We start from the raw sequence: 17,634 nt of genomic DNA on the forward strand, positions 1-17,634 counted from the left end.
AGGAGAAAATACATGTTTTTGAGAGTAATAATAACTTAACCTGCTAAGTAATCTCCTCAATTGTTAAAGTGTGTTTGGTAACTAACTCTATAATTGACATTAAAATTGGAGAGTCTAATTTTAATTCTTAAGTTTGGTAGAACCTTTAAGAATAAAATTGAAATTAGAATTTTAATGAAATTTAATTTAGTATAATTTTATAATTCTTAATTCCATTCTATTTAAGTCGAAATTGTAATTCCAGATTTTTTTAATGGTTTTTCAAATAACATAACTTGTTATTTTATCATTTAAAACACGATTAAAGTTTTGAATCGATAATTTTATTTTTATAATTTAGAATATTAAAATATTGAATCGATGTCTTTTTTAAGTAAGTTAATATTTTGAACAAATATATATATATATATATATATATATATATATATATATATAATTATTTAAGAAGTTTTATAATATTTAAATTATAATATTTTGTTTTTGAATTTTTTAAATTAAATTATCACCGATAATTTTTTTTTAAAATATAAAGTTAACATGTTTAACATATAATTTTTTTAACAAAAATTGAAACTTAAAAAAAAAATTAACCTTAAACTATAGTTGATTGTGTTAAATCAATATTTTAATAAAATAGAAAATAAATATTAAAATTATTTTTATTATATTATTTTATAAAAATTATAATTTAATTACAATTCTTCTGTAATTTCATAGAACTTCCCAACATGAAATAAATTTTAATTTAATGAGATTCCAATCTAATTCCACTCATCCAAAAGCATTATATAACCCAACTAATCATATAATAATACAATCATAACAAGTAATGTTGTAATATCAATCCAAATAAGAATGAGGAAGTATGACATTACAATGAGCTTTCCCTTTAAACCAACTAATCCAATTTATAATTTAAATACTTATAGATTAAGAATAAATCAAACAATAAATTAATTATCCAATTTATGATTTAAATAATGATAGTTTAAAAATAAATCAAAAAATAATTAATCTTGTGGTTAAGACCGTATACAAAATTCAATATTATCTCTAAAACCATATCCTCGTCGACTCACTTTGCGACTCACTTCGCTTCAGCCATTCTTGCTCGGATTGATTGGGGGTTTGATATTTTATTTACGCTGTCAATAGCAACAATTTTATTGAAATGTTATTAAAAGGTTTTTGTTGTTGTGTATAAACTACGGAATTTTTGTCAGAATTATTTCAGTCGAAAAGAAAAAGAAAGGATCTTACTAGACCAGAAGATCTCCAGTTGATGCAAACTTCTCATAAATCCACTCAGGAGCCAACTCTTGCAACAGCCTGACTTGCTCTTCAATTTCTCCTAAACATCAGAAATCGCCGAGAAGATTTTGTAAGACATTTTAACAATATAAAACGATTCATAATCAAATTTTCAAAAATATAGATAGCTTACTTCTGTCGACGATGTCTAAGTGGCTAGAAATGATCTTGTGAATGAGATCATTTTTTGTGAGAACCGACCGTTTGATTGACTGATATAAAAAGACAATTGTATCAAATAGTTTAGGTAAACTTGATATCATTTGTCTTCGCCATTTTGCTTGTGATATGGCTGGATCTCGCTCTTCTATTGCTTTCATTTCCTTATCTCTTATCTGTACACAAAACCGATCATTTGAATTAAAATCTTATCTTGGGCAACATTTATGAGAATCAAAATGAAACCAAAAATCATAAGACTTACCGATTGCAGAACATGGTCAGGAAGTATGTCCAAGATGTCATCATCATTTGATTTTACATTCTTTTTACATTTGGTAGGAGAATCAAATTTCAAAGACCTACTTCGTGGAGGGCGTTTGAGTAATTTACTTGTATCAGCATCATTATTGGGGGTCATGAAACACCTCTTTTGAGTCTTTACTATTGGTGTGACACTCATCAGCTTCAGTGGAGTCAATACGAGTTCACCGGAAGTGCATTCACCATCAGTTTTAGAAACAACCATTTCTTTTAATGGAGTTACAGCAGTTTTAGAAACAACCATTTCTTTTAATGGAGTTACAGGTAAACTGGATGATTGGTGTGATTCATCGTCGAATGTTGATGATGTGAATTTTGAATCAGACAAATTTGATACCGGGATGGATTGAAAAGGAGATGTTGATTTTTTCTCGGTTTGTAAAGCCTTCATTGAAAAGCCTCTACTAAAAGATTTTGATAAATGAGATGCAGGTAAAAAATTTGAACTTTCACCGGCCAAGGATGAATTGTCTGTCTCACTTGAACTTTCACCGGCCAAGGATGAATTGCCTGTCTCACTTGTAAGAAGAACTTGCTTCGACTTGTTGAATGGTTCCGGTAACTCTTCCTCGGGAATGTCATCCTGAATATAAGATTTGTTTTTGAAAAAGTGAGACTCATTTTTATTAAACCAAAGCTAATGAAGATCACAGGTACATGGACGAACACAGAAAAGCAATTACAAAACAAACAATGACATGTGTTGTCACAGAAAAATCATTACACCCTGAATATAAGCTTGCAGTCACAAAATGAAATAAATATCAAACCATTCTATTGTTGCTCCTTTTCTGAATACAAGATTGAAAATAAATATTAAACCATTATATTGTTAAAATGACTCTTTTTCATTCAATCACGACCCATGAAGATCATAGGTTCATGGGTCAACACAGAAAAATCATTACAAACCAAATCATGACATGAGTTGTCACAGAAAGACCCATTACACCCTCAATATAAGATTATTTTTTTATAAAGTGAGACTCGTTTTTATTAAACCAAAGCTCATGAAGATCACAGGTACATGGACTAACACAGAAAAACCATTACAAAACAAACAATGACAGAGTTGTCACAGATAAATCATTACACCCTGAATATAAGCTTGCAGTCACAAAATGAAAATATTAAACCATTCTACTATTGCTTATTTTTTTTTTGAAAAAGTGACTCTTTTTCATACAATCATGACTCATGAAGATCACAGGTTCATGGTCAACACAGAAAAATCATTACAAACCAAATCATGACATGAGTTGTAACAGAAAGACCATTACACCCTCAATATAAGATTGCAGTCACAAAATGAAAATAAATATTTAGCCATTCAATCTTTTTTTGCAACTAAGGAAATGATATGCATACCTCTGGATGAGACTTAAAGTAATCCAATAGCCGACTACGAAATAACTTCCTCATGTAAGGATGCCCACTCTGTGATGATAGTTGTTGCTTTCTTTCAGTAATTGCATTAATGTTCAAAGTAATGTGAAGATTTGGCTTCATACAGAAAGTCAGTTCATCACGAGTAACAATCTTCTTGATCTCTATTGCCTCTGGTAAAATGAATTTCAGTTGTGCCAAATGACTATAAGTGAACCTCCTATTAGTGGTGAGACACAAATCAAGTCAGTGAAACTATGTGGCTAATACAATTGTATGATCTTTACTTATTGAAATAGTCATATCTTACCTATTAGTGAAAGCCTCAATTTTGGAGCTAATATTTGTAAATGTGCACATAGATCCTTTCATAATAAGCAATCGAATCGAGTTGTCAAAGCTATCAAAAAACTTAATCAACATCTGGTACCTGAAAACAACACAATTTCATTAACAAAAGGAAAAGAAACTCAGAAATCTTGTCAAATGGAATAATTTGTCATGTTTCATAACCAAAAAATCAGTTTAATATTAATGTATGTTCGATCCAATTTGCATTGAACATCAAAACCAGTAGCAGTGAGAAAGCTAATATGGCCAAACAGGAGAAATCTCTAATATGGGAATCCTTCAATTCACAAGCCAAGCATCAGCTTATACAAGCATTCTGATTTCACTAAGATGAATATTCGCCCAAATGAGCACATTACTTCAGATTGCAATCTAGATTGCAACAAAACCAGTAGCAGTGAGAAAGCTAATATGGCCAAACAGGAGAAATCTCTAATATGGGAATCCTTCAATTCACAAGCCAAGCATCAGCTTATACAAGCATTCTGATTTCACTAAGATGAATATTCGCCCAAATGAGCACATTACTTCAGATTGCAATCTAGATTGCAACAAGGTTCAGCTGATATGCATATCTAATACGAAATCAAGAGCCAAAGCCTATTTCAATTCAATCATTTACATCTAAGTTGAGATTCAACACAAAAGAGAAAGAAAAATAAATTACTAATTTTACTAACCTCTCTGGCAGATCAGATGATTCGTCAGTCTTCTTCGCTCGTTGGATCTCTGTAGCACCAGAGGATCTTGCAGCTTCCAACCCGTCGCAAATAATTGAATCGGGCTCAATGGAGGGTCGCAGACGCGAGTTCCGGAGCTTCTCCGCTGCCTCTCTCACTTGTTTCACTGAATAAGCAGCGCGACGATTAGACGTGCGCCGTGGAGGATTGATTGGCTTTTCCGGCGTCTTGGAACTCCAAGGACTCCGATCCGAAAGAACGGACGCTGGTTCTCCATCTGCAATGGAAGGCTTGGAAGAAGATGAACGAAGAATCTTCTTAGATTTGAAGGAAACAAAGGGAGATTTTTCTGAAGATGTCATGTTTGTTTGTTTGTGTATAGCAAAGAGATTTCAGAGAATATTGGAGATGGACTGTGGAAAGGAAGAAGATTAATTTATAGTAAGGGTTGTAACGGTAACAATCTTGTCTAGCAGCTAGCTAGGGTTGCCGCTGAGCTGGAGGAGCGCTGCCACGTCAGAATTCCGGAGCATTTGCGCGCCCCGCCCGTTTTTACTTCCGATCCAAACCCGTCATTTTCGGGCCGAGCGTTCCACTTTCATGTTTCGTGTCTTTTTAGTGGGAAGAATGTTAAATCTACCCTTTAACCTTTCGGGGTTATTCATCTATACTCTCAAGTTAAAAAACATTAGATATTATCCTTCAACATTTATTTATTTATTTTATTTTTTTGAGAGAAGTGATTTATAATTTTTCATTAAAAATGTCTATAAACTAGAAAAAATATAATCGCTTTTGTTAGCAAAAATAAACATGAATAAATACATGAAATGAATATAACTATTCGCATTACATTGGGGGAGTATTTTTACTTCAGCATAATCAATACTCAACTTTTGACTTGTTTCCTAATTATGTTGGATGATTGATTCGAGACTCTTCTTATATATGAGTAATATCGCGCACCTCAGTTTGAATATCTCGTCAAACTCCTTCAACTAGTATATGTTTTTGAAAAATCTGAATATCTTACTTCAGTTATTCTCTTAGATGTCATGGTTATGTCTATAATCTCTCTCTTCGTTATCTTTTGGAGGAATATATTTGTACAAAGAGATACCTCAATATTTTTCTTAGGATTTTTGTTTTATTCAATATGGTTACTTTCAAAAATGTCTTTCATTGTAATATTGTGTTATTTATGATGGTATTATTATTGATGATCTTTGCAACTTTGCAAGCAAAAATGAGTCACTATCCTCATATATTTCAGATTTTGTTATGAATGGTTGATCACATTCACCTTCATTGCCCATAGTAAGATTTTGAATTCAAATGTTTATTGGAGTTTATATTTGAATGGATTTATAACAAAGACTAGTTTAGTTTTATGTCTTTTTATGTACTTGTATAAGTAATTTAGACACGGTAATTTAGGGTTATTTTGACAACTATTTCATGAAATGTCTGTAGGATAGTCGATTCCTCGAGAATATAGACAACGTTGACTGACCTAGTTAAATTTTTTGTTATTATTTCTTTTATTTATATTTTATATTAGTGTTAATGTGCTATTTTTAACATAATCGTTGTAGGAGTTAATGCCTCTTGTGGGTTTTGGTTGGTTCTAAATGTGCTACGAGTTAAGCATAGAACTTTACTCTATGACGTTTGAAGACAATGATCTGTTGGGAAAAACGTATATTTTATTCCCTACTTGATTGAAAAACATAGGAGCAGATAAAACACAAGTAAAATTGGAAATAAATAACATAATGCACACACGAAATTTTTACGTGGAAAACCTCCTCAAATCAAGGAGTAAAACCACAAGACTTTACGTCCAGTTCAAACTTCACTATAATCATAGTCGGAAATATAATCAAGGTATAACAACCTTTAATACCATAGAAAGAAAAAATGGACATAACCAAAAAGATACAACTTTTTAGTCCCAAACAAGTCAAATAAAAAACTCAAATTAGAAAGAACCTTTAAGCCCTAGAAAAAACTCTGTTTGAATCTCCGACGTGAGTTTGATGAACCTGCGCGACTGTAGGAAAAATCTGCTATAAGATTTTTTCTTTCTTCCTCTCTTTTAATTTTTGACTTATGTTTCTTAATGACGGATGTCGCTCTTTAAATACTAGAGCAATTAGGTTATAACATAACCCTTTAAATACTATAATACCCTTAATGAATTAAAAGTGAACTTAAACCACTATTGGTCCTTTTTTATAGGTTGGAGCCCAAACAAAAACCCAACAAACTCACCCCTCACAACTATGGGAAAGATGTTGTCAGCCTAGTGGTTGAATAACAAAACTTGAACTTGCTTTGAGGTAGTGCCTTAGTCATCATATCAACGCCATTATCGTTTGTATGCACCTTATCTAAAATTAACAACTTTTCATCTAATGCATCCCGTATCCAATGATACCTTACATCAATGTGTTTGGATCTAGAATGAAATGTTGATTTTTTCACTAAATAAATAGCGCTTTGACTATCACACAGAAGCACATACCTTTCTTGCACAATATCAAATTCAAATAATAACTTCTTAACCGAAATCAACTCCTTACAAGTTTTCATTGCTGTAATAAATTCAGCCTTCGCGGTTGACAACGCAACACACTTCTGTAGTCTCGATTGCCAAGAAATAGCCCCCCCTCCAAAATTAATCAAGTAGCCTGAAATGGATTTTCTTGAATTAACATCACCTTCTATATCTAAGTCGGTATAACCAACTAAATTCAGATTCTCATTTCTAAGACAAAGTCTCATACTTGATGTGTCACTGAGATATCTCAATATCTACTTCACCGCTTCCCAATGTTTTTTTCCTTGATTTGAAAGAAACCTGCTGACAGTACCAACAACATAAACTAGATCTCGTTTCGTGCTAATCATAGTGTAGACACCCATTTTTCACACCCCAATTTTATAGTTTATGCTTTTAATAAATCTGAGCCTATACAAATTTCTCGAATTCATTCACGGGCTCATTGCAGGATTTATTTTAAAGACGATTATTTTTTAGAATAATTGAATTTTTTTAAAAATAATTGATTTTGGATTCTTAATAAAGTTAAGGTAGTAATTTGTCTATGTCACAACACTTAGGAAAGTTATTATACTTAGAATATTCAAATTTTTATTTAATTAATTACCTAGGGTATTTATAAAAAAATAAAAAAAAATATTTTACAAAATATATATTAACGTTTTTATAAAATTTGTAGGTATATTTTGTTTTCTTTTAATTAGATTAGTTGTTAGATTAGTTGTCGATTAAATTAGTTGTTAGATTATATTTTATTTTTGAATAAGTTAGTTATCATTTTCTTTTTTAATTAGAATTGTTCTTTAGAAATAGGAATAATTAAAAATAAAATTGTTTATTTGTGTTTTTAACCAAATATTTTATTTTGTAGGATGAAGGGGTGTGTAAAGGGTATAATGTGCAAAAATAAAAAGATAACAGTCTATACACAATCGTGAGAAGCACACTAGGTCAAAGAAATAAAAAAAAAATGAGGTTGCTAAAATAAAGGAAGAAGTTTCCAAAGGAAAATAATTAAGTCGTGTTGAAGAGAAGCGTGAAGGCTTGGTCATTTTTTATTACAAAATTAAAATGACCAAGTATTATATCATTATTAAATAAAGCTTAAATTCATTGGATGAAAACTTGACATTTAGTGACATGTCAAGTGGAGATTGCTCCATTATTTTACACATTTTTAAATTTTTAAAATAGTTTTTCTTTCCCAAGATCAAATGTGTTAAATGGGCCTTTGGGCCCTAGGGTTTCATAGCTTTACCTATAAATACCCCTCTTCTTTTCACATTCATGTGAATTTCTTTTTTAAAAAAAAAACTCTTTTTCATTCTCTCATAGCCCTAGGCTGCCCAATTCCTTGCATAACCGAAATCAAGAGCAACCATATTGTAAGCTTTTGATTTCCTTTTTTTTACAGTGTTTTGCCTATTTCATTAAAATAAAAATCATTGAATACTTTAATTTTTTGTTTGTTTGGCCTCTTTAATTTCGTGCATGATCATGTAAATTTTTATGTTATGTAACATGAATTAAAAAAATAGAATGTTCAAAATCAAAACAAAGACATAGTCGAAATATGATTAAAAAAATAAGTATTCTTTATGTCTTTGACTTTGTATTGTTGGTTTTCTACCTTTTTCACCTCCCATTTGGATAAAATTTTATATGAATGTTAATTACTATAATTTTGAAAACATAAAAAATTCAGAAATTTATGAATTCTTTTGACAAGTATATAAATTGAAAAACCGAAATGACCCAAAACTTGCATGTTTTCATTTTTTTATTTGTAAATTTTTATTCTTAGCTTTTTACATATCACGTTTAGGTGAATTTTTGTTGGAATGTTATTTAATGCAAATAGAATAACATATAAAAATATTAGACAATTCTAAATAGTTTTGCTTAAAAAATAAAAACAATATAAAATAAGTGATCAAAATATGCATGTTCTTAATTGTAAATATTGATCTTGAATATGTTGTGTGACCTTTGGGTGAAATCTTATATTTTTGTTATATTGTTATAAATTATTATTTAATATTAGTTTTGACCAAAAATAGTATGAGTTTTTGTCTTGTCTCGAATTACTTGATCGTGTTGTTTGAATTTTAAGGTTATCCTACCAAAAAGAATGGCCAATGCTGTTGCAGACGCTTTTCCAGCGACACTTCTGATCCCAAAATAATTCCAGCAATTGAAGAATTACAGAGACGCTCCACTGTCGATACTTTGAGTTCTTTCTCATGGCTAAAATTGCTAATGACGCTTTCCATCCTACGCTTGTTGTCTTCCTTCAGCTTTTTGGCTTTTATTTTATATTTATGTATAGCTTTAGGTTTGTTTTTTTTTTTTTGCTTTTTTTTTGAATTTTGAATTTGAGGTTTGTGGCTTGTTTGATCCTAGGTTAGAAAAAAAATTAAAATTAAACCCTAACTAAAATTGAACCTAGCCCAAGTCCAAGAAGCTTAGACTTAGGACATTTTTTTAAAATTCTTTTAAAATAAAAACCCCAAAAATAATAAAATTTTAGACCCTTTAAATAATTCACTAAAGTTTTTGAAAATTAATCTATACTTAGGCCAATTAATTTTTGATTAATAACTTGCCTAGTTTTGATTTTTAGGATAACTTTATGTGTGGATTATTTGTTTTAGTTTTTTTTTTGTCTTTTTTTATTTTTTTATCTCATGCAAACCCTTTAAATGTTTAAAATAGAAAAATTCTAAAATGTAAAGCGTAAGAAATTTGAAAAAAGACCAAAATTAATTAGTAGAGACTTTATGGGCGTTGTGGGACATAGCGTCTAGAAAACCCTTTCCCACACGTAACCAAACGCCGAACTCACTTATCTTAAATTCCTAATTTTTGAAATTAGGTGGCGACTCTCTAGTCGTGAGGATTAATTAAAATTGAAAAAAAGTTAAAGTAGGCCTATGACATACTTCCCATTAAAAAACTCCTAATCTCTCCCAAATTCGACGAGAAGGTAAGATATGGAGTTGTCTATAAAGTCTCATTTTTTAAACTTTAATTTTTCGAACATTAAAATTAATTACCCTAATGTTTTAAAAATAAAAATTTTAAAGAGCGTCCCAGAATTTTCAAAATAGTCGTTCAAAAAAAATTTTTAAAAAAAATCGATCACACATAGCATACATAATACTACCAATAGCTGAACTATAGAGAACATTCTTCATATTCCTTCTCATCATCATTTGAAGGACTATATTCGGAGCTCAATTTAAAATGAGCCGCTAAAGGTGTGCCAACACTTTTAGCATTCTCCATATTGAATCTTTGTAACACTTTCTGAATATGTTAGGATCGGGATCGCCGAAGGAAACCAATGTCTCGCTAGGGTGAATGCTTACACACACGCCGATTGATAATAACCCTGTTAAAAGTTAATATCGGTCTCAATACTTCGCAAGTTGTCACATACTTTTGAACCGAGTTCAAGTACGGAATTGTTCGTTTCAACTTGAAGCAAGCTCCGTAAAAGCCTAACTCCGCTCCTGTTACAAAACGAACTCTACCTCGAGGAAGCCTTAGACGAGAATTCTCAATCGTAGAGCAACAAAAGTACGTTTAGACAGAATAAGAGGACACAAGGTAAAAGAGAAACACAACACATGATGTATAGATGTTCGGAGATAAAGCTTCTACGTCACCATTCTTCTCAAACTTTGAGAAGGATATTCACTAAGAATATTCAAACAGTTTACAGTACGTACGTCGAACACCTGAGGCTTATTTACTGCTCGTTTCCGACTTCTTATTATGCTCACTCTGTTGAACATAAATAGATTCTGTAAACTACCAACACTCACTACACACATAGAATAGATGAACTTGTAATACACCTGAAATTTTAACACACACTAATTTGAACTCTTAAGCAATATGTGAGAAGAGATGATTTGAAAGTTCTGACAAAGTTCTTAGTTCAAAAGATTTCAAGGTTGTAAGTTTTTCAGACTTGTTGTTCAAAGATGCTTCTTCCGGTTGAGCTCTGGTCTCTTAAATAGAGAATATGACAACGGTCATATTCTTCTTCAACGAATATATTTTCTTGATAGTATATCGTCTCATGGATCTTATTGGTTGAATATCGTTGTAGTACATTCTTGGGATATCCTCTAATCTTGTTTGATAAGAAGTCAACATGACCATTAATTGGGTTAATGATTTTTGAGAAACAGATCATCATGTAAATTTGTCTTCAAATGATTTGGTTAGCTGGGATAATGTGACAAGTATATGCTCCAAGTAGACTGTATTGGACTTATACCAAAATGGCAATCTGATCTTCTTTATCAGGCTTCTACTTCCCAAAAGATATTATTAGACTTGTATTAAAATGACAATAATATAGTCTGATCATGTGAGGCTCCTTTTTGTATTGCCAAAATTTTTCTATATTGCACTAAAAGGGAAACTGTCGGTTGCTCATAGTATAAATTTGTCTTAGCATAAAACCGGTTCCGCTTCTTGGATTTGACCGGTCAAACTACCGATCATTTTATCGAATTCGCCCTTTGTAAATAACCGGTCAAGTTACCGTTACATGGACATTATCGATTCCGCTTCCTAGGGTAGAGACCGGTCAAATAACTGATACCGTGTCTTGTATAAGAGCCCGGGATTTTAGCGAGAAAATTACCAGACAAAATACCAGACAAATTACCAGTTCTTCTTTGAGAGTAACCGATTAGTCTACCGATCTTACTGAGCGGTAAAACCGAATTCTTCTACCGAACTGATCATATAGACGATTGAACACCCGGTTGCGCCGTCTTAATATAACCGAGGGTATAATACCGGTCAAACCGTTGGTCGATTTACCGATTTCTCTTCATATCATATGACCGATAATATTACTGGTCAGTTGATTGAGCAGTAAAACCGATTTTTCACTATCAAACCGATCCACTACTGATTCCATTTCTTGTATAAATGGTCGAATGATAACCTGATCAGATAAGACCGATTTGCGTTGTTTTTATAACATCGGTCAACCGGGCTGGGCAGTAAAATTGATTTTCATTTCCGAACTGAACATATAACTAGTTGCTCCTCTTTGGTAGATAACTTAACATAATGCTGATTTATAAAACCGAAGGAATAAATTGTCGGTTGCGGTTTTATCGATTTCTACATTTCCGGTTTGATATAAATCGAACTTCTTGACTTTCCAGTTTCTTTTTATCCTGCACAAATGATGAATTTGGTTAAGTTCTTTAGATAATTAATTACTTACTAATTATTTATCTAATTTATCTAACAATTTCTTCCTTTTGATTATTTAATTTAAATATTCAAAACCTGTCATCGTTGGCCGCTTAAGTTAATTTTGATTCAAAACTGTTTAATTTATTTGATAATAGTGAATTGGTTTCTAGAAATTGATTTCTAGAAATTTCTCCCTTTTTGATATTTTTAACTATTAAAATTATCAAAACCAGTATATTAAAAGGAAACAAAGTCATCAAGTAGCATTCTTGTTTAATAACGATAAATAGAGTTAGTAAAGAAAACCGAAATTTTCAATCCCAAAATCATAGACTATAAAAGCATGGTAAGAAAAGGATAGATAGAAGGGTGGGATTTAGTGTCTCCCTCTTTTGATTTTAGAGAGCGGTTTGAGTTCATCTTCTGCCCATTAACTGCTAGTGTTAGGTTCAATATTGCGATCAGCCAAGCTCCCGTCACCTCTTTGGATTCTTTGGTTTGACCGGGCACTTCGTGGAACAAATTCTGGTGGGGGCGCTGCCGGTTGAGGCTGGGATATGACAAGTCTACGCCTTCTAATTAGCGGTATTTCATCTCTTCTTCTCCATCTTCCGGTTTTTCATTCTCTAGTATTTCAGTCACCGGTTTTTTCAGTTTCTGGTACTTTAGTTTCTGGCTTTTTAGTTTCCTTTGCCTCAGACTTCTTGGTTCTCTTTCGTTTAACCGCTCTAGGATTCTTGGCGGTAGGTGCTTGCACAACTGTTTCCTTATTGATTTCCTGAAGTTGACGTGTACCTTCTTCATTGGCTTGTTCAACTTCTCTATCTTTACCATCCTCTTCTTCCTGAAACTGACGGGCAACCTCTTCATTTTCCCTTAACTTTTCAACATCAGCAGCACTTTGTGACTTAACCAGCTCATAGAGATGTGATGACATTATTTCAACAGATGAAAGTATTTTAGAGACAATAGGCTTTATCTGGACTACTTATTCCCATACTCTTGCCAATTTCTGATCGTGGGACCTTGATGAAGAGGCTTGTTCTCTAATTGCTTCAGTTATTCGGGCTTCCATGGTTGCTTACCATGGGGCTAGAGCTTGTAGGACCAGCTGCTCAGTGTTCACCCTTGGAATATCTTCAGAGGAGGTTCAGGTTGAACCGATAGCGCAAGATTGAATAGGAAGTACTCCGTGAGAACTGACATGAAGAGATATTTTTCCGTGTAAGCCGGTCTTTTAGCGCTGTTATCTCCTGTCTTGTTGTTGTGATAAGAGAACTTACCCGATAGTGATTTAGTAGTTTCATTTCCGGTAAGTGATGGGTTGGAGTTGGCGGTATCCTTCCCTTCCTCATCCTTGGATTCAACATTAGTAGATCCGAAGTCATCTTCTTCCTCCGATTCTATTCTACGTTGTTCGACTATTTCATTATACCTCTGTTTGCCTAGTCCAAGGTAGTTTTCTTTAGCACTCGGGCCTTTAAAATCGTATTTATCGAATAGTTCCCATTCCTCAGAAAGAGTCCAAGTAGGTTTAAATGATTGACCCTTCTCAAACGATGGTTTAACGATTTCAGCAGTTTGGGTTTCACCTTGAATAATAGGCCCTTCTTCAATAGATGTAGATTTCGGTATTTCCTCAACCGTTATGGGAATTTCTTCAAACTTGGATATTGAGACAAGGAGGTCCTCCATGACAGCTTTTAGAAGTACAATAACAATATTGTCCACCTTTGTCGTAGCTCCGTTTAGATTGAGAACCTCTTCCAGTTGCTCAACGATTGGCAACAACACTTTCCTTCTAGCATTTGCTTCAACCAGCTTACTCCTTGTCAGGGCTTCAGGCACAAATGTGGTTTTTGTTAAAGAGAGGATCACTTGTTCTAATGACAGAAGAGCAGACCAATTCTTATTTTCTGGCATCTCAGGAAAAATTTCGCAGAAACTTGTCTTCAGCCTTATGTTCGCCCACACATAGAATAGGTCGATAGTTTCACTCGCTTTTTCTTCAACCTCCTTAAGAATAAGGTTAGCGATTTTCTCAGCCTCTTCATCGTCTTTGCGAGGATCCAATATTTCATCAGTATTTGGGAAAACCGTTCCGATTGTCTTCTCATTTAGAATCAGATCAACTTCAGTTTTGGTCGGAATCTTTTTCTTATTTCCTTCATTTGTTTGACCGGTAGCAGCCTTTATTTGATGACCGGTTTCAGGTATTTTGAACTGATTAGTTTTCGGTAGGAATGACTGACCAGTTTCATCAGCTTCCTCTTGATCTATTTCGGACATCTGCCCAACTTCATCAACAATATCTGTCCGGTCGGTTTCAACTATTTGATTAGTCCCATCAACAACATTTATCCGATCGGTTTCAGCCATCAGATCAGTTTGAACAATAACTTGGTTTATAATACCCGATACTACCGGTTGAGCTTCTAAAATCTCAAGCTTAATCGGTAGTGCCAGAACGTCCTTCTGAACAACAACACTGACATTAATAGTAGGCGAAATCGGAATATTTATCTCTAGTTGACATATCTCTTGTGCTGAAGAAATCCCACCGGTTTTCTTTTGTTTATTCTTAGCCTGGCTACCAACGCTAGTTGTAGATTCAGCGGCCTTCTGAAGTTTTTGAAATGATGTCGTTTGATCGGCCATTTTAGGAAGCCTTGACCTGGTAATAGTCTCTTCGCTAGCGGCACTTTTGACAGCAGATCGTTTGATAGGTACTTCGAACATGGAGCCTTTGGCCTTGCTTTCTCTAACAAAGTATCTCCATGTACTATATGAGTTTAAGATTTTGCTGTGAGGAAGAGGGGTACCTGGACTGGTAGGAATGTTCAGATGAGTGAGGATCTTGCCGATCTGCATCGCATATCTAAAACTCCTAGTGGACTTAGGAGTCATTATTTCACAGAATGCCGAAGAGAATGCGCCCCTAGTTGATTCGGTCGCCTCTCACGATAGCACCCATCATATCAAACTTTGATCGAGTGAGACTGTCAAAGTTACCCCTTTTTCCTGAATCGCTTTGGATGTTATGTCGCATAGAATCCGATACTCGCACTTCAAGGATTTTTCTTCCCATTGAAATGTACCGGCATATCGGTGTCGAAGAGTATCATCTGGATCTTGGAAGTTGAAGTGTGGGATAGTTCCTTAGAGAGATTTCGTCCCCTCGTTGGAAGTTTTAAAATCTCGGTCAATATGCTTTCAAAGATAGTAAACTCTACCTCGTTCACTTTTGCTTTGATTGCATCGTCTACTAGCTTTGCCGTGTCGAAAAACTCGCAAATGGCCTCCTGATAGTATATCGCCGGTCCGTCAAGAAAATGTCGCAGTCCAGACTCCTCGATGGATTTAATTAACTCCCGCATCTCGATCGATCCTGCATGCTTGATGCATTCAAAATCAACCTGCATAATGTGGTTGAACAACGCGTTATCTCTTCCCATGATGAAGTTCTAGGTTTAGCAAAGAAGAAGAAGGATGTGATTTCTAGAGAGAAGGTAGAGCAAGATATATATTCTAGGGTTTGCAAAATAGAATCCGATCCTAAAATCGTGCATGTCATCCAAATATATAATATATTATGTCGGTTAAAAGATCTGTTTCATAACTGGGTAATGAATCGTCACCCTTTGACGTGTGACCCCACGTTCCCCCTAAAATCGGTAAAAATGGAGCCTTATTTGAAAATAGGTCTTTTCCCGATGTAAAAAATAAAAGTAACTGTTTTTGCCTTAAAATGTGTATTAAATGTAGTTTAATAAATAACTGTTTTTATACATACCGATTTAAAACATTTAATGACTTATCATTTAATTAATATTCAATACATATATTAAATGCAACTTAAATAACTTTAATAACATCATGCCTATTTAACAAAAGTAACCGGTTTTGGACAATATAACCGGTTTTTCATGAAGACTTAAACTAGAATAATTTAAAACGTTTAAAAACCCTAGATTCCATCCCTTCTGATTTTCGCTGCCCCTATCCTATGAATCCATCTTTCGACCTTTTTTTGGTTATAATGTTGGATGGTCTAACGAAAGTTCTCGGTCCGAGATTGATGTTGAGAGAAAGAAGAAGGCTACTGATCTGAGGAATGTAACTGATTATCGGTGAGGAGAGGAAATTATTTTCTTTAGATTCTCGAAAATGACTTGAGACCAGTTGATTAGGGTGCCACAGACTATGGAAATCATCATTTCGAAGATCTTTTTGGTGTAGAGGTGGGTGGATTCTTTTGCCAAGATTTTTCTGCCAACTATGTCGCTGAGAATCTGGATGTGATGACATAATCTGGATTTGAGTCCATGAGTTTCCACCGGAATCTGAGAAATTGAGAAGAGAAAAGTCATCTCTTGGATAACATTTTCTAGAGATGGTGGGAAATTGGAAAAAGCTTTCGGTGGGGAGATCGAAAACTGGCCGAACTGCTTCTCCGATCGTGATAGATTCTCCTCTTACCCTTGATACAATTGAATCGTTGATGATTCTATCATTTGTGAAGAATTTGATGACTTCTTCTTCAAGGATCCTTCGGGATCCTTCAAGAAATTTCCTCATAACAGAACTGGCCAGAAGTTCAAACACAGTTTCGTGAGTTTCATCATCGTCGAGATTCAGAACTAATTCGAAGTCGACAATGAGAGATGTAGGAGAAGATGCTAGACTCATTTTAAAGGACGAATTTTCGACTAGATAGATAATTATTTTGTGAATTGTTCTTGAATGGATCGTTCTTTAAATAGGCAAAAGAAACCGATTGAAGGTTATCCGAATTCATCTAAATGTTATGATGGTCATTGAAAAGACATGACTTTTTACGTTACTCGAGGAAGCACCTTTTGAGCATTGAACAATAGTTAACCGGTCAATTTTATAGGCAAAAAACCGAACCGATCGGTTTTATGAGAAGCGACTGTTTCTCCCTGAGAGAGTGTCCGGTTTTTGTGAAATTAGTGTGATATGATCATATTGAAAGATCGAAGTCCTTATTTTAATTGATCATTCTAATAAAGTTGCATTTTCATTAATACTTGTGGAAGGAAGAGATTAAAAGACATTGCACAACTGATTCATGAGACAAAACGATCGTTTGCTTTCTAAATAAAAGTGTTTGATAGACATTGATCTAATAATACTAGCTTGAAGATCCAAGAATCAATTCTTTTCTGATTCTTTCTCTCTCCACTCGGTTGATATGCGCCTGCACTCTTTCCTTTATGAGAAGTTGGGATGGATGAAGGGTAGTTCCACGACCGAGATAGATGTCAATGTCAAAGAATAGACCACATAGCTGGGGGACATATCTGGTCATCATCTTGTCCGAAGAGATCATTTTCTTCACATTGTCGAAGATTATCTTCGACTAGTTCATAGGAGTTCCTTTTGTGATAGCAACCATCATCTCAAAAATTCTTTGGGAATAATAGCTAGTTGATTCCTTGGCAAGAATGTTTTTGTCAATGATCTCACTAAGGATCTGATATTCAATGTGTAGGAGCGCTTTAGCTCCATATGTTTTGACTGAATTTTCAGAATGAGAGAGATGATGACGCATCTCATTGATTACTTCATTAGAGAATGAGAGGTCAGGGAAGTCTTCGGTTG

The 17,634-nt window shown here is 33.7% G+C and overlaps 1 protein-coding gene across 2 annotated transcripts; it reads right to left on the reverse strand.

The window, feature by feature from the left end:
• Positions 1–969: 969 nt before the first annotated feature.
• On the reverse strand, positions 970–4,631 carry LOC124917800 (CDT1-like protein a, chloroplastic). 2 transcript variants are annotated; one of them, XM_047458106.1, is made up of 8 exons: positions 4,212–4,631; positions 3,491–3,610; positions 3,163–3,400; positions 2,305–2,377; positions 1,736–2,265; positions 1,445–1,646; positions 1,261–1,351; positions 970–1,145 (listed from the first exon to the last, which is right to left on the reverse strand). In XM_047458106.1, exons 1-8 carry the CDS (start codon positions 4,571–4,573, stop codon positions 1,088–1,090), a joined length of 1,674 nt encoding a protein of 557 aa, XP_047314062.1. In that variant the 5' UTR covers positions 4,574–4,631; the 3' UTR covers positions 970–1,087. The 2 variants fall into 2 exon arrangements, with proteins under 2 accessions (XP_047314062.1, XP_047314061.1); XM_047458105.1 differs by having other exon boundaries at positions 1,736–2,377.
• Between the last annotated feature and the right edge of the window lie 13,003 nt (positions 4,632–17,634).

This window comes from Impatiens glandulifera, unplaced genomic scaffold (assembly GCF_907164915.1).
Source record: "Impatiens glandulifera unplaced genomic scaffold, dImpGla2.1, whole genome shotgun sequence".
NCBI classification, from domain to species: Eukaryota; Viridiplantae; Streptophyta; class Magnoliopsida; order Ericales; family Balsaminaceae; genus Impatiens; species Impatiens glandulifera.

Bases quoted from the DNA above. Each gene is read 5' to 3' on its own strand.
- LOC124917800 (XM_047458105.1), bottom strand. From the start codon at position 4,573: ATGACATCTTCAGAAAAATCTCCCTTTGTTTCCTTCAAATCTAAGAAG. The intron at 1,647-1,735 runs GTAAGTCTTATG...TTTTGTGTACAG, and splicing joins CTGACCATGTTCTGCAATCG to ATAAGAGATAAGGAAATGAA. The intron at 1,352-1,444 runs GTAAGCTATCTA...TCTGATGTTTAG, and splicing joins CTTAGACATCGTCGACAGAA to GAGAAATTGAAGAGCAAGTC.